Source organism: Cibotium barometz, chromosome 60 (genome assembly GCF_041138505.1).
Source record: "Cibotium barometz isolate CiBa-2024 chromosome 60, ASM4113850v1, whole genome shotgun sequence".
NCBI classification, from domain to species: Eukaryota; Viridiplantae; Streptophyta; class Polypodiopsida; order Cyatheales; family Cibotiaceae; genus Cibotium; species Cibotium barometz.
Window position 1 is genome coordinate 35,100,222 of NC_141105.1, and position 18,142 is coordinate 35,118,363.

Below are 18,142 nucleotides of genomic sequence, written 5' to 3' on the forward strand. Positions count from 1 at the left end.
AGAATTTACGTATTGTGTTTTCATTCCTTAAGCTTCATTAATGAAGACTTTTGATTGATGAATTGGATTCTATAGATGGACATCCCATGTTTAAATCTAAATTTCCATTAAATCTAAATTTTTGTTCACTTTTTGGATCCTTGATCCTCTCACGGATTCCAGATTCCTTTTTCACAGAAACTAGAAATAAATAAGTCATACGTTTATTCAGCTAAGCGTGTTTCTGGTCTTTTTCTGGGAAGTCCTTTTCCCATTCAGAAAGTACTCCAAGATTCTATCTTCCAAAAATCTTGAGGAGGAGATGGAGTCTGGAATCTTGGTCCATGACTTCCCTGCCCCAAAAACCTTAATCCAAAAAGAGTTGGGCAATCTATACTACGATGTCCGTATCCTTGGCAGTTAAAGTATTTAACTTCTTTGTTCAATGGTGGAACTTCTGAAGTTGAATTCTAGGGGATTGTGTTCCGAGAAAAAGACCTTTCTTCCATTCTTGAACTCCCCATATCCTGAGTTTGATCTTGTTGTCTCTTAGGAGGCGGAAAGTTGGAATCACCTTCTAGAGCTAGAAATTTTTTCAAAGATGATGGTGCTGGCTTCAGCGGAACCTTGACAACAAAGGCCTTAGCGAAATCCTTCGCCATCCGCATTGTTTCAGCCATGAAAAAATGCTTGGCATTCTTTATTAGAGTATCTAAGGGTACGTTCATTCCCTGAATGAACCTGGCCACATCAGTTGTTCTTCATCCAGCGGTGCCTAGTATTTGAGGAGGAGAGTGAATGCTTGGTGATACTCTTCAATAGTTCTACTCCCCCTTGGGTTAACTCCAGGAATTCATTCATCTTATTCTCCAGGAATCCGAGAGGACAGAATCTCTTCCTTAGGTAAATCTTGAGATCATTCCATGTCTGGGTGTTCCAATCCAGATGGTTTGTGTCGCAGTGGTTTCTCCATGCCACTCTAGATGTTTCTACTATCTTCAATCTTGCAAGAGCCATTTTACTCTTCTCGTTGTATTCGGTGACATTGAAGTATTCTTCCATTGCTTCTATCCACTAGTTGGACTCACTCACAACCAACTAGGGTCACCCTCATTAATTCAAAAGAGTTGATTGGACTCACTCACAATCAAACTCACACATTTATTACATGCGTCACACATGTCACAGTTGGTTGGATTCACTCACAACCAAATTAATCACACTTGGGTCACCCAAGATATTGTTTTTACTTATTGGATCACCTAATAATAAATTAATTACTATAACATTCCCTCTTGTTTGGGTTGCAATTGACCTCAGTTGCATATTTAATTAGCAAGTGAAGAGAGTCAGAATATAAATCCGTCAAACGGATAGAATCCCTCTCAACACTAGATTGTGATAAATTATCCATCCACAGATAAATATCACAGATTATCTGTCTCTCGGACATCAAAAGAGTATCCTTCACATACACTAACATGAGTATCTTTCACATACATCAACACAAGTGTCTTTCACAGACATGTGGCTATCCTTATTTAAAAATAGAAAAGAGAATAATTTGAAGAAAGTGTATTAATTGAGGTGTTAAAGTTTAAAGGTTGAATGTGAAATAACAATAAGTTACATACATTCTTCAGTGATCAATCGAAAATAATATGTGCATCATTGTTAGTTCACTCAATTCTTGATAGTGAATGGTCTAATATGTATTTTTTTTCGTGTATAGAAAGTACATATCAATCATTGTACTATCTTGACCAATATATTTAAATTTTAAATGTAGTTTTTTAAATAATAATAATAATAATAAAATTAAAGAATGCATAAGTATGAGTTTTAAACTTACCTCTCTAGCGATAGAAATCATGATTATGAGTATTCTCTTTTTTAGGTTGGTTGCCTTTGTCTTCGTCTTCAATCACGTTCACGACCGCAACTTGATTCTTTTTCTTTTCTGGACACTCATATGCATAATGCCCTTCTTTGTCGTACCTATAACATGTAATCATACGAGATTTTTGATCTCCATTGTTGGTCTTCTTTGTAGCTTCAGTTTTCTTCCCATTCACTTGTGGACCATTGTGCTTCTGTGCTTTATCTTTGTGCTAAAACTTCTCGAAATGTGTAGATTGAGAAAACTGTGGAATATTAGAATCTGTCACTGTAGTATCCCTTGGAAATCCATTTTTCTTCTCGCAATTTGTTGCTAGAGAGATGGCATTGTTAAGAGAACGAGGATGAAACATGTTCACCTCTGCTATGAGACCTGCTATGAACTTTCTCCTTTGCTCTTTTTCACACACTTTGTCTATAGCTTGAAGTTGCAATAAAGTTTGCCAAAATATGTCAACATATGCTGATATGTTCTCCATTCCATTGCTGTCTGGCTTTAATTTTATATGACAGAGGTAAGAAATCCTTTTTGATCAGCTTCTGAAGGTCTTTCCATGACTTTGGTTTGCATTTGCCCTGTCTAATAACATTCCACCAAAGAGCTGCACTATCTACCAAATGATTAGTAGCACATTTAATCTTATCCTTCTAAAAAAAAATTCTCCATAAAAATAATCATAAAGCTTGCTCAACCATTCGAGTATGACATGTGCATCCTTTTTACCATTATAATCCTAAAAAGTAAAAGCCTTTCTGCTGATCTTGTGTCCCTTTCAAGACTCTTGAACTTTGAAAGGAGCTCGCATAGTCCTTTGAATAGGGTCGTCCGTCGTTAGAATCCAAAGAATCAGATTCAAAATAAGTATGTCTTCGCTTCTTGCAAGTAAATTTCCGTTCAAAATAAGTATGTCTTCGCTTCTTGCAAGTAAATTTCCGTTCAAAATCTTCTCTTTGCCTCTTCTCACTCAACAACTGAGCTTGAAGTGCGTTTACTTGATCTTGGATAGTAGGTAGTTGTGGATAGATTGCCATTATAGAGAAAGCAAGTAAAATAATATGGAAATGCATAAATAAAATAGAAAAGGTAGCAAACTTATTTGTCTCCCATGTATTTCAAAGAAGTGTTGTTGAAGTGCTCGAAGTTGATGGCGTCTGACAAAGGATAAGAATAATAATCCAGTAATGCTTTGATGTTGACAATTCAGAAAGGAGCTCGTTCAAAACCGCTTCGAAAAAATTTTCAAAAATTTTGTTGAGAAATAATGCCCACAATATTTGTTAGCTTCCAAAAGAATATGAAGAACCTTCTGATTTTTTTTTTTGCAATCTTAAAAATTTTAAAATTTTCCCAATAGTGGATCCCCTTCTTCTTTAATAACTTTGAAAGCTTTTGAGCTTTATCTATATATATATATAAAAAGTTTATATAAACTTGTAATGGTTATAAGCTTATAGTATTAAGCTTTTATGAGCTTCTTTGAAAGCTTTCTCACATGGAACATGCGTGGCGCTGCTTCTTTAAAGAAGGAGATTCAGCCCCTTAAGCTTTAAGCTTTTAAATATATAAATATATAAATATATAAATATATATATATATAAAGCTTATTTAAAAAGCTTTGGCAATGAACTTCTCAGCTTGCAAACCACCGAACCCGCCAGCGTGCAACGCTGTCGCGCGATTTTTGGAGCAAGAAAAAAAGAAGAAGAAGAAGGAGACAACCAGTCGTCGCTGTCGCCCAAGGGAAGAGAGAGAGAGAGAGAGAGAGAGAGAGAGAGAGAGATGTGGTGATTAGAAATGGCTTAATGGAATTTCCCCATAATTGGATTAAATTCCACAATTATTTTCTTCCTTTTCTTGAAATCGGCCCATAATCTTCTTCTATGAAGATAATTGATTTGAAGGACTAAACTAAGCCCTCCATTATACAAATTGACCACGAAGTAAGCTTAGAAATTCTGAGATGAGGCCCACAATCTCCTCACACAGAGCTGATTTAATCAATAAGAATAGATTATGGAGAGGATTTGAATTAAGCAAGGTGGTTTTGGGAATTCCATGATGGTTTTCTTCAAAAGGGTGGCTTTCTTCCTAGCCCTTGATCCAAATCTTGATCTAATGGTCCATAAAATTCACATAACCATACCTTCTTTTGCCCAAAGGTCTTCCACACCTTCTCTTCTTTACCTCTTGGATTTTTGAATGAATTGTGTCCTTGTCCAAAGCCTTGTACCCTTGCTCTGCAGGTTCTACTCTTCCCGTGCAAGTATTTTTAAATTTGTTGAAAAGCCTTAAAATTTGCTCCAAGCCAATAACCATTGAGTAAAAAATCAATTTCTTTATTTTTCTTTAAATCTCCATGACCCGAATTCAAATCTTGAATTTGCCGTGCTCTAATACCACTGTTATAGGACCATGGTACATGGAGATTAGATTATTTCACAAATTAAATAATAAAAGAAATAAACCATAACATCAAAGCATAAATCAAGAGCATGAAAATCAAAGACCACAAGATTGGGTGCAATCTCCCCCTCGACGTGTGTGGCTCCACTCCCACACGCGGTATATAAATCATATTCATAAATTTAGTCCTTGGAGCCATAAATAGCATAGCTTTTTCCAAAATTGGGCTTTTACAAAATTGAACCTTAGTCTAATGCTTTTAAAGCATCTCATAAAAAATAAACATTGCCCAACATATGTACAATGGGCCAAACCATACAAAATCAAATATTTAGCACACGTGCTTGGCTAGATAATCTCGTCCAATGTCCACCTTGGTTGTCCTCCCGAACTCATGATCTATACTCAACATAGTCCACAAGGTTAGATCACAATTACTTTAGAAACACTCATAAAAATAATTATAACAAATGGAAATCATTCACTACCATGCTTCACACATGAACCATGCATCACACATAATTAATTGGATTCACTCCCATGATAAAATATTTTAAAAAATCTCTCCCGTGATAGCACAATGCCTTCAAGAAGATGTTAGCCACTTGATCCTCTGTGCTGACATATACCAAATCTACATCATCTAGAACCTCAATGTGCTTCATTCTAGCATGGTATACTAGGTTATTGGTGGCCAACTGTATGCTACTCATGCTGTCACAATAAATGACAACTGCCCTATCCACAAGCTCACCCATATCACCAAGTAGCTTCTGAAACAAAGCTACCTCACAAGATGCCATAGTAGCATCCCTATACTTTGCCTCTTTACTCGACAAGGCAATTGTTGGCTACTTCTTAATACTCCAACTCATAGTAGCACTCCCAAACGAGAACATAAAACCACTGTGGTAGATCTCTTGTCTGCAACACTACTAGCCCAATCAACATCTGTGTACCCATGTAGCTGTATCTCTATACTAGCCTCATAGAAAATTCCATAATCAGCTGTGGACTCTATGTACCTGAGAATCCGTCTAGCCGCATCAAAGTGTGGCTTCCTAGGGGCCTGCATAAATGGACTCATAAGTCCAACAACATAACTCAAGTCTGGCTTAGGAATGATCATGTAGATCAAGCTACCCACTATGTGCCTGTATGTAGTGGGGTCCTCCTCCAAAAACTCACCTGAATTTGCAGAAAGCTTTGCATTCTGCTCCAATGGCATAGAAATAGGCCTACAGCTTGTCATACCATACTTGGACAACATGTCCAAGCCATATTGCCTCTACAATAACAAAATTCCATGAGGTGATCTCACCACCTCTATGCCCAAAAAATACCGCAACTCACCCAAATCCTTCATCTCAAACTTCTACTTCAAAGGCTTCCTAACATCATGTATGTCAACATCACTATCACCAGGATAATCAAGTTATCCACATAGATGACTAGTAGCATGGTTCCTCTATTTGTCTTTTTCACATAAAGTGAAAAATCTGCATTGGATATTTGAAATCCAATGGTAACAAGATACTCCCCTATCTTGTTTGACCATGCCCTGGGTGCCTGCTTCAAGCCATACAAGGCTTTGCATAGCCTGCACACAAAATCTGGGTGTGCATCAATTTCATAACTTGGTGGCTGTGCATCATGTAAACTTCTTCTTGCAAATCACCATGCAAGAAGGCATTCTTTACATCCATCTGATGTAAAGACCAACCCTTTGCTGCAGCTATAGCAATGATAGCTCTCACGGTTGTCATTCTTGTAACCGGGCTGAATGTCTCTTCATAGTCAATGCCATAAGTCTACGCATAGCCTTTGGCCACCAATCTTGCGTTATACTTGCTCACTGAACCATTAGTGTTATGCTTGACTTTATACACCCACTTACATCCAATCGCCTTCTTTTCCTTGGGCAAAGGTACTAACTCCCATGTTGCATTTGTACAGAATGCTACCATCTCCTCATTCATGGCATCTTCCCATTTCTTATTTCTAAGTGCCCACTCAAAACAAGTGGGCTCTAATTCATGTATTGCTTTAACCATGTAAGCATAATGATGGGTTGTATATCCATCATATCTTAACCTGTCAACAGGGTACCTAACCCTCGTAGACCTGCGTACACCTGGATCACTTCTAGGTGTCCTCAAAGTAGCCCTCGTTCTCCTTTACACCAGGAGTAACCACAGATGAAATGCCAAGCTCTTGATCAAGGCTCTGCTCAGAGCCGCTAGAGTCACTATCCACATATGAGTGACCTGCTAACAAATCAGTCACAAAAGGTTGATCTACCTTTTCCTTCCCTTTGCATGATACATGTGTACCTTTGCATGATACATGTGTACCTACATCTATCCTTAAGCTGCCTGACCATGGGCTAACATTGGATCCACTGCTAGAGGACTCTCTAGGTCCACTAAGCACCTGTGATTGCTGCTCTACATATTTTTATGAGACTGTCGGGTAACACTAAAAGGTAAGACTAGGAAAGATTATTTATATGTAAAAGGTTGCATATAAATATGGTTCAGGGGATTATATGGTTCAGGGGATTTCAAATAGAAAATACCTAAGCAATGGTTAATAGGCATTGAAGTTAAAGTAAAAAGGGAAGTAGATGCTACACAATGGAAGCCCAAGGGACACATGGGGTAGTTGCAGAGGCATTGGACAAGGAAAAGGCAATGTCTAGTCAATGAAAGGTCAAGGGGCTGAAGTTGGAAGGTCATGCGCCACTTAGGCCTATATAACCATGAGGTAAGGGACTATTTAGGATATGGCTAGGTGGAGAATCAAGGTTCTAGTCTTACAAGTCCTCAAGGTTATGATGTAAGGAGAATTACATTGGTATTAGAGCTAGCGTTCAATCTTGAGGGACTCTTCATACTTCTCACTCACGGATGAATATAATGAATGGATAAGTTATCTTTTGCTCTTTTTAGTAAGAGGATAAGGTGCTCTTCTTCATCTTTTTGCTATATTATTTTGATTGAAAGCTTGAATAACCATAGCCAAATTTTTAGCAATTATGGTATGGTTTCTCTTTTGCTTTTCAAGAGCAATAATTTTTTTAAATAATAATAAAGGGAGTCTATGTGACATGATATGGCAATAGAAATAGACATGGATAAACTTGCAAGGAAATGTGGCCCTTGTAGAAAAAAGAAGAAGAAGTGGACGCAGCTGCCCCCTCATGGCAAGCTCGTTAGTCTTTAATGATGAAAGTGCAAAAAGGAACTATTGGAAGTTTACAAGTCAACAAAATTGTACACCCAGGCATAGGGAGAAATGTGGTATTGGCATCGAGTTCGACGCGATGGTAGCCATGTAGGCTGTGATATTGTTACGATGACAGTGCAGTAGTACTTTGTGGTCTCGAATTTCCAGAGAGCAATATAAATAGTGATACCACATTCGCACTCAGCCTTGACCTTGTCTAGAACCCAAGCATACTTGAAAGACCTCTTGTTCATCTCAGCTGCTTCCCTCTCGAAATGACATGCTTGTCAATTCCACCTAGCTTATAGATGAGGTGGCCAGTGGTGGTAAGTAGAAGACTCACATCAACATTGTGTGTGTTGCTGGGATCTTCCAGACCTCAGCTTATCGTCATTGGCCATGTCGATTATGAAAAGTCCACCAGATAAAAGCAAGCAGTAGCATTAGCAAAGCCCAGCCAGCAAGCTGCGATGCCGAGCCAACTCTCTAGAGGGATCGGCAATGGAAGGTTGATTGAACCAGTGTCAACTAACTCTACAACACAACAATCAAGGTACGCGGCATCATTTGGATAGGTGCTTGAGTTCCTTGCAAGCAAACACACACACATAAAAGAGTGCAAGACACAAGAGAGATGGATGGCTGAATTTTCTACTATCTTCTTCTCTTCTCTACAACCATATAACTAAAAGATAAGAGTACAGACATAAAGGGAAAGTACTCTCCTACAACATACAAAGTGGCCGGTCTATAGTGTGAACCCGACTATATGAGTTGGCGCTATAACTATGCCATAAGTGGCTGTCACACAGCCTGTCATCCATTGACGGCATATCGACCATAATCTCACCAACCATGCCAGTGGCATAAGTGTGGAAGCTATCACCCAGGCGGGTCATCAATGTCCGGAGTAGCACTAGTTGAGCTCGATATCTTAACAACCTAGAGAAGGCATATGATAGAATACACTAGTCATTTGTAGGTAGAGTAATGGAGAAGATAGGCTTTGGCCAGGATGGTTGCATGCATATACACTCTAACAACTAGTGCTCACTCTAAGCTTCTATTAAATGGGTGGCTAGTGGGGGGATTTGAAATTAGAAGGTCTATAAGGCAAGGCTCTCCCCTAGGTCCCTTGTTCTTTGCTGTGGCTTTTCATCCCTTAATAATAGCATTAGAGGATGCTAGTGAAAAAGGGTCTATCACTAGATTGAAACTTAGGAATGGGGAATAGTTAATCATTCAATGTTTTGCTGATGATTCTCTGCTATTCTTGAGAGCTGACAATGAAAATGTGAGAAATGCTCTACAGCTAGTGCAAGTATTTGCTAAAGCCTCAAGATCTAAATGTAATATCCATAAATCCAGAATAATAAGTCTGATAGAAGCAGACAACTTTGACATGGAAAGATGGGGCTGTGATGTCATTAAAAGAGGAAAGATCATCAGACACCTAGGGGTCCCCATGGGAGTGGGAGTAAGCAACAAGGACCTGACTGAATGGGCTATTGAGAGATTTTGTTCCATGCTTAGGAAATGGGAAGGGATAAGGGTATCTTTTCATGACAGGATTGCCATAGTGAACACAGTTCTTAATGCATACATCCTATTTATTTGTCCTATGATAAAGTTCAAGAAAGGACACAGGAACAAAATTATTGCTCCTATCAGGGAATTTTTATGGAGGAATGGCCACAATGGAAAAAGGACCCTATCCTGGCTGGCTTGGGATAAGGTAGCTCTCCCCAAAAATCAAGGAGGCTTGGGAATTCTTCACCTCCCCTCTCACACTAAAGCTAGTTAGTTTCCCCAAATTTCTTAAACAAGAAAGTATATGGGCTAGGATGTTGAGAGAAGAGCTAGAGGGGGCAGAAGTCCAAATTAGGGGTAAATGACTAGAGAGAAAATACTATCCTTTGCTCCATTAAAAGTAAGAAGCTCTTCCTTCTGCAAGTTCCTTTGCTACAATTGGAAAGAAGCCACGTGTCTGATCAACTGGAATGGGTGCACCAAGATCACTCGAAATTCTCTACTGAACCTAAATATTTGGTGGATCCATAGATTTAAGCCCCCTAGCCTTGGTGGATACTAGGGTTTCCAGAAGACTGAATAATAAGGGATTTAGGAGACTAGAAAACATAAGGGATTTCTCTCAAGCAAGATGGAAAGAGATCCAGCAGATTATGGAAGAGGTCATATTGCAACAAAGTGAGATTCAAGCCCTGAGCTCAATTCTTGCTAAGGTGGAAAAGAATTGGTATTCTACAACATACAATGAAGACTCTTGGTTTTAGGATTGGAGCTGGTTTAATGGGCTAAACTGGATAGAATCAATATAGAAACATTGTATGAAGAAATGTGTAAAGGGGAAATGAATGTCAAATATTGCAATAAAGTTTGGAGAATCAGCTGGGATGGGAACATTTGGAAGAAAAGGTGGAATCTGATATGGGATGCTTTGATCCCAGTGAAAGCCGAAGTGTTTTTGTGGAGAGTCTGCCTCCTAGCTCTACCTCTTGGGTTTAAGCTACTCCAAAGGAACTTTGGTGTTGGAACATGCCCCAGACTGCTATTGAGGATGGGAGGCATGCTTCCTGGGAGTGCCCTGCTTTAAGGGGGTTTTGGGGGAAAGTAGGTAGATGGGTAGAGGACAATTTAGGAGTGAGAGGGCCCTGGTGGGATTGGATATTGGGAAAGTTATACAAGATGACTGTGATGGGATTGATTTGATCTTCTGCATCATTAGGTATCAATGTCTGTGGGTGATTTGGGTCTCTAGAAATGAGCTAATCTTTTGTAGGGGGGACAAATAGGGAGTAGAGGCCATTGAAGTTATGTTTAGAAGTGTACATTTTTGATGGGTTATGTATCATATCAATAGGATGAATAATAATAGATATACATATGCTGTACATGCATTACGATTTGGAATTAGGTGATATAAATCAAGGAAGGTGAAATGTTAATGCATACTGGGCTAGCCTAATGAGTTTGAGCACTTTGCAGGTATACGCATGGGATGATGTTGAAGTTTCCCAAATTTGCACCAAGATCCAGAAAGTGGTACCTCAAAGATATGCAGCTAGAAGAGATCTACATGGCCTTGGTGGAAAACCCTCTAGGAAGGAGGCCAACAGTGAAGATATGGATTAAAGGAGAGGAGTTTGAACAACAGTCCCCCAAGGGATACACCTCTGATGTGCTTCTTATTGCCTATATGCAATTTGGATACCACTCCTCATGGGGAAATTCTTCTTTTTTATGAGAGGATGAAATGTGGGACTTAGTATGTAGTATGTTGAATAGAAAGTGGGACTAAATCTGTGATGTAAATTTGGCATGCAAAATAGGTGTTTGCTAAGTCTTTGAGACAAAGGGATGTTAATGTTAGTAATATATATAATTATTGTTCCCAAAAAAGAAGTCTCATTTTTGGGAAAAAAAGGACCTTCGTTTTTTGGATTAACTTTACTGTCTGGATGACGAGAGTGCTATGTCTGCCATGCTCGTGGAGACCCCCATGGTGCATCTATAAGGGGTTCTAGGTAGATTTCAGGGTGCCTGTGTACATGGCACCCCGCGGGCCCCAGCATGAGCGGTCACCTAGCCGGTAATCGCCTCAGTACAGACAGTGGTACAGACAACCGTGCAAAAGAGTTATGAACACACGTCGGTGCGTTTGCTATGATTCGAACCGAGGTCTTTGCCAAGGGAGGCGAAGCTCCTATCCACTACACCACGCGCACACTTGACATAAACACATGTCCATAACACCTTATGGACATATGTCTACAAATGGGCCCATCACCGATCATTGACCGGGTGACCAGGTCCACGGGGTGCCACGTACACAGGCACCCCGAAATATACCTACAGGCTCTATAAGGTGGTGGCTAAGCCCTTCATAAACCGATACAAACGACATTCCTGGTCAGGAGGAGCTTTGAACCTTATGTCGGATTGGGCGGCCTCACCCCCCCAATGGATCCCTCGATCGAATTTTAAGCAGGGTTGGATGAAGAATCAGATGTGCTGACGATGCAGATTGGGGGAACCCTATAGCTACGTGATACGCAGAGCCATCCTCATCTCTGATGTCTCCTTTCAAAATTTCCAATTCAAAAAAAAAAATCATTCTCTCATTCTTTCAACACTTTAAAATTGATGGCGTAATTTGAGTAAAACAGAGCTTGCATATTTGAAGTCAACTAGTACTCAACCCGCTTGCATATTTAAAGTCAACTAGTACTCAACCCGCTTGCATATTTAAAGTCAACTAGTACTCAACCCGCTTGTTGTTGTGATATGTAAAAATATGTAAAAGACATTAAGAAGCGAAACACAAGAATGGAAGCCGGATATAAAGGGTCGATCGAAGGGATTTTTTCTTCTTATTTTTTAGAAATCCAAGATTTCTTTTTTCTCTCCTCTCCTTGTGTCTTGGTTGTCCATGGTTAAATATGTAATAGATAGAAGATATGTCCATGGTCCTAGACCAGAAGGTGGTATCACAAGGAGAAACAAATTGATCACGCTGTTGTAGCATTCATAGAGAATCCAATTGGGACCGGGCCCACAGTAAAAATATGGTCTAAGAATGGGGACATTTTAGAAAGACAGACCCAACGAGGGTGGCATATTACTGGGTTATCTAATTTCATGGGGGCAGTCTAGTTTTTTGTTGGAAGATGAGAGATGGGCTTTGCTTTGTAATCTGTTAAATGAAGTAAAGAGTGAAAAGTAGGATCGGATTGAGTAATTCTCTGATATAAATGACTTACTGGTGTATCTGGTGTAAAGAGATTTTTTACTCTCTTACGTATATTTGACGTTAATTTAATTATACGCTGTCTATATAAAATTAAAGAGATTTTTTACTCTCTTCACTTTTACACGTCACAACATACTTCATTAAAAAAAAAAAGAAAAGCAGCAACAGCCGATTGGGCTCCTTGTGTTTTTCAAGACCCTTGTCCCTAACCACACAGCAGCACACGTGGCGGGACAAAAGAGGCCGTGTGCAGGGTCCTGTGAGTATGCAGGAGCTGAGTTGCAGAGTTGAAGGTCACAAAACCAGCGAAGATCGTGGTGGAATTGGATAGTGACACAGGTTCAAACCCTATGGCTCTCAGTAATGGAATGGAACCTTAGAAAATCAGACTCTAGGGTTTCAGGTTTTAACAACATATTTCTACTGTGCATACGTACATGCCATTAGGTTAGAGACATGCAGAATGTACACCTGAATTAACCCAGGTTGGATTGGAGACACCCTAAATTTATGCTTAGATGATTAGATCAGTTTGGGTTGGGCTAGAGACATTTAAAACGTATGCCTAGCTCAACCCAGGTTGGGTTAGAGACACCCCAAATGTATGCCTAGCTCAACCCAGCCACAGCAAGGGGGAATATAGAAATAATGGAGTACAAAGCACCTAGTGTTCAGGCCTGGCCAGAAGAGTCAGTTGGGCATGGACACAATCACAAGCCTGGCTCTAGTTCTTCAGTGCTACTGCACAGGTACAAAGCAGAATCAATTCATATAAGCGAAACCAAGCCAGGATCAATGCAAGAAGGTCACACTTCTGAGGTTTTGGGCCTCGAGGATGTACTTATGGGTTTGGAACAAAGGGCCGAGCTCCCATCCATGAAGAATATCATCTTTGTCTTGCAGGAGTCCAGGAAAAAGAAGAGCCTGGCATGTGCCACACGTGTGCATTCACACATGGGCAATCATGGGCTCGAAACGCAAAGCGCGCTTGGGAATCAGTTGGTCCCATTGTTTGTGGAATGTGGAAGCATGTCTTGTGCCCAACAGGTCTTTCACAAGTTGGCACATCAAAATGAGCATTCTTGGACTTCTCTGATACAAGGATACGTGGAATTGGGGGAGTGTAATCATGCTTTTAACCTGTTCCAGGAAATGCAGGAAGATGGTGTACGGCCGAGCAGGTATACATTCATGGTCCTGTTGAAATGTTGTGCTATCATATCTAACGTGCAAAGAGGTCGAGATGTTCATTCTAAGATTATCAAGGAGGGTCATGAAAGGGATCCTTTTATAGGGAACACTGTGGTGGATATGTATGGCAAATGTGGCTTGCTTGTAGATGCACAGGAAGTCTTCAACAAGCTGCTGTCTCGAGATGTAGTCTCGTGGAATACACTCATTTCAGGGTATGCTGAGCAGAGAGCCAACAAGGAAGCGCTTTGCTGTCTTGAGCAGATGCAACTTGAAGGTATGTCGCCTGATGCTGTAACTTTTGTTCGCACTTTGAAAGCTTGTAGCGACATAGGATCCTTAGATAAGGGTCAAATTATACACTCTGAAATCACCAAGAAGGGATGTGAAAGAGAGCCTTTGGTTGTCAAGAGTTTAGTGGATATGTATAGCTTGTGCAGCTCACTTGTAGATGCACATGCGACTGTCAATGTGCAACCGGTTCGAGATATTTATTCATGGGCTGCCTTAATGGCAGGATATGCTGAACACAGAATTAGCAGTGAAGTGCTGAGTTGCAAGGAACAGATGCGATCGGAGGGTTTGTCTCCTAATGCTACGGTGTTTGTTTACAGCTTGAAAGCTTGTGGCAGCCTCGGAGCCGTAGACTGTGGACGGCAATTGCACTCTGAGATTGAAAAACACGGATTGCAAGGATGTCCTATCGTTGCAAGTGCTTTGATAACTATGTATGCTAAATGTGGTTCACTTGCAGAGGCACGGATAGTCTTTGATGAGCTGCTTGTACGGGATGCAATTGCATGGACCGCCATGATTGCAGGGTTTGCTGAGCATGGGCTCGCGGAGGAAGCACTGAATAGTTTGCAACGGATGCAAATGGAAGGTGTCTTTCCTGATGCTGTTACTTTTGTATGTGGCTTAAAAGCTTGTGGCAGCATAGGAGCCTTAGATAGAGGGAGAGAGATACATGCTGAAGTAGTCAAAGAGGGATTTCAAACCTCTTCTTTTGTTGGCAACACTTTGGTGGATATGTATGCAAAATGTGGTTTACTCAGGGAAGGACGGGATGTGTTTGACGAGTTGGTGGTTCGAGACGTAGTGTCATGGAATGCATTGATTGATGCATACGTCGAATGTGGGGTACATGAGAAAGCATTAACTTGCTTGGAACAAATGCAACAGGAAGGCATGCCTCTGGATGCAGGTACATTTGTTTGCAGCTTGAAAGCTTGTTGCTGCGTAGGAGCCATAGACAAGGGGCAACAAATCCACACACAGATAGCCAAACAGGGTCTTGAGAGAGACGTTTTCGTCGGCAGCACTTTGCTGGATATGTATTGTAAGTGTGGCTTACTTGCAGAAGCACGTGAGGTGTTTGATGGGCTGCCAGGTCGAAATGTAGTCACATGGTCTGCCCTCATCTTAGGGTATGTGGAGAACGATCATGGTGCAGAAGCACTGAAGTGTTTGGAACAGATGCAGATGGAGGGTGTATGTGCAGATGCTGTCACGGTTGTTTGCAACTTGAAAGCTTGTGGCAGCATGGGAGCCATTGATAAGGGACGAGAAGTACACAGCTACATTGGGAAAATAGGGTTTCATGGTGATACTTTTGTTGGGAGCTCATTGGTGGATTTCTATGTGAAATGTGGCTTACTGGCTGAGGCGCAGGAGGTATTCAACAAGCTGCCAGTTCGAGATGTGGTTTCTTGGAGTGCACTCATCTCAGGCTTTACTGACCTTGGGCTTGCCGAGGACGCACTACAATGTTATGGCCAGATGCAACTAGAGGGCGTGCCTCCTAGTGCTGTCACTTTATTTTGCACCTTGAAAGCTTGTGGCAGCGTAGGAGCGATAGACATAGGCCAAGATATACATGTTGAAATTGCCAAAGAGGAACTGGAAGGTGATCCTTTTGTTAGCAACACTCTGATAGATATGTATGCCAAATGTGGCTCACTTGTAGAAGCTTTAGAAGTATTTGATGAGCAGCTTTTGTTTAGGGATGTGATATCATGGAGTGCTGTAATATCTGGCTGTGTCGAGCAAGGAGAAACTGATAAAGCTTTTTTACTCTACGGGCAGATGCAAGAGCAAGGTGTGGTACCAAATGATGTAACTTTCTTGAGCATCCTGAAAGCATGTGGAAATACATCAGCATTAGGCACGGGAAAAAGAGTACATGCTCAAATCTACCGAGCTTGTGAAGCTGATGCAATGTTGGCAACTGCTCTTCTTGACATGTATGGTAAGTGTGGGAGCATGGTTGATGCTCAGCATTTGTTTGATGCAATGACTGACAAGGATGTCGTGGCTTTGAATGCATTGCTGAATGGCTATGCCCGTCAAGGAGAGAGTGAGCTTCTTTTTTCTTTGTTTGAGAGAATGAAGGAAGAATGCATTGGTCCAAACGAAACTACATATCTCAGTCTCCTTACTGTATGCAATCATGCAGGTCTTGTAGGTAAGGGTCAGAAGTACTTTGACACCATGAGCAGAGAGGATGGTATCAGTCCAAGTGTGAAGCATTTTGATTGCATGGTTGATCTCCTAGGCCGTGCAGGCCAACTTGAAAAGGCTGCGGCAATGTTGGATGAGATGCCTTTTCAACCTGATGCTATAGCATGGATTAACATGCTGGGTGCTTGTAGAAGGTTGGGCAATGTGGAGTTTGGTAGACAGGCATTTGAATGTGCGACAAAGTTTGATGGACTGGATTCTGCAGTATTTATCTTGATGTCCAATATCTATGCTGATGCTGACTTTGGAGGATGGGATGGAGACTGGGGGTAGACTATAGAGAAGAGGGAATCAACATGCAGCATGTAAAGGAAGCAGGGGTGACAAGATCTTCCATGATTCACCATCGACATGCCAGACATTTTCACGTGTTTGACTCATTGGAACTAAGTGAGAATTATTTATTTCAATTTCCTTTGAAATGTCTAAAACTATGCCCTTTAGACTTCCACATTTTCAGTGCAAGTGTTACCCAAACTCACTGCACTTTCCTGATCTTAAGCTTATCCAGGGTTGAAGTGGTTGAGCTGTATACCTTGCAAGTTTTAATGTGGCATTGGCATGACATTAATAACTAGGTGGATCTACCTGTCGATCTAGCTTAGAGTGTGTGTTCAAAAAAAGTGACATGCACACAATTTTCTACCCAGATGAATCGAAAAATAGACGATCCTTCAGAGTAACCAGTTTTCTTGTATGGAAAATGCCACTACTTACCAGGATTATAACTATTCGATGCCACAACCAATCCCTTCGAATAAAGGCAAGTTCAATATTTTCAGCTGGTAAAATATAGTGTAACTTCTGCATAGAGTCTTTCTTCGTTGCATACGGGCAGAGAGAGAGCGCTCAGAGCTGTGTGTGTGTGTGAGAGAGAGAGAGAGAGAGAGAGACTTATATTATCATCTTCAAGAGACTCAATGGGTCTATTAGATGAAATGTAGGATATGAGACAAAAACCTGAGAGCACACGTAGCAGGACTATATACTGAAGACGAGCAAACACAGGAGAAAACCACCAGCCTGAATCTGAACACAGAACTGAGCGTAGAAGAGCAAACGCAGAAGAGAGAGAGAGAGAAGCCGTATAAACTCTGCTATATACAAGATCCGGTACAACACAATGAAGTGGGGGTAGTACCACCCCCCTATGCTGGTCGGCCAGCCAAAAGACAGCCGACTGGCTGCTGGACAAGTCCACGACTGCATACAAGGAGTCGGCCAGCAGGGGAGCAGTTGGCCAAGTCGACCAGCAAAAATGGGAAAATAGATGGAAAAATGGTTAAACACCTAAATGGGCGGGCACACCCACATTACTGGCGCTGGTGTGTAATGTACAGATAGGAGATGACTGCTAACACCCCCTCTCAGCTCCTGGATGTGGAACCAACCCCAGTGAGCTGGAGTGCTGCTGGAGCATCGCGTGAGGTAGAGCCTTCGTGAGTGAAGAGGTCTGCCGCATTGTCCTCCATCGAACAAAACTCTAGCAAGATGTCATCAGCAAAAAACTTCTCGCGAACAAAGTGACTCTGGATGACCGTGGGTTCCGCCAATGGAAACACAATCTCGCCAAGTAACCTCTGCAACCGCACCACCTCGCAAGCAGCACCACAAGGAACCTGGTACTTTGCCTCTGTAGACGACAAGGCAAAAGTTGGCTGCCTCTTGCTGCTCCTTGAAATAGCTCGTGAGCCAAGGGTAAATTCGTAGCCTGATGTAGATCTCCTCGTGTCTGGATCTCCTCCCCAATCCGAGTCACTCCAACCTTGGATTCGGACTCCATCCGTTGCTCCCCCTCTAGTGTCATAGAAGAGTCCAAGATCCTTCGTGCCCTGCAGATACCACAAGATCCGCAGTCTTGCGTCCCAATGAGTCTTCAAAGGCGTCTGCATGAATGAGTTCAACAACCCCACCAGGAAGCTCAAGTCCAATCTGGTGTTTAGCAACCAAATCAATGAACAAAACCGCTTCCGATACAAGGAGGCATCTACCTACTCACAAGGATCATCAACTGTAACTTTGGTATGCCAAGTCTTGGGAACCTACCGAAGATCATTGAAGGCCTTCCGGAACCTGTAAACCACCCCCTCTGAACCCAGAACCTCAAAGCTTGGAGGTTGCTCAACATCCACCTCGTCCTACAAGTCACC

The 18,142-nt window shown here is 41.4% G+C and overlaps 1 protein-coding gene across 1 annotated transcript; it reads left to right on the forward strand.

The window, feature by feature from the left end:
- The first annotated feature begins 12,929 nt into the window (after nt 1–12,929).
- On the forward strand, nt 12,930–16,265 carry LOC147605285 (pentatricopeptide repeat-containing protein At4g39530-like). Its single transcript, XM_086794307.1, has one exon. It carries the CDS (start codon nt 12,930–12,932, stop codon nt 16,263–16,265), a length of 3,336 nt encoding a protein of 1,111 aa, XP_086650433.1.
- The last annotated feature ends 1,877 nt before the right edge of the window (nt 16,266–18,142 follow it).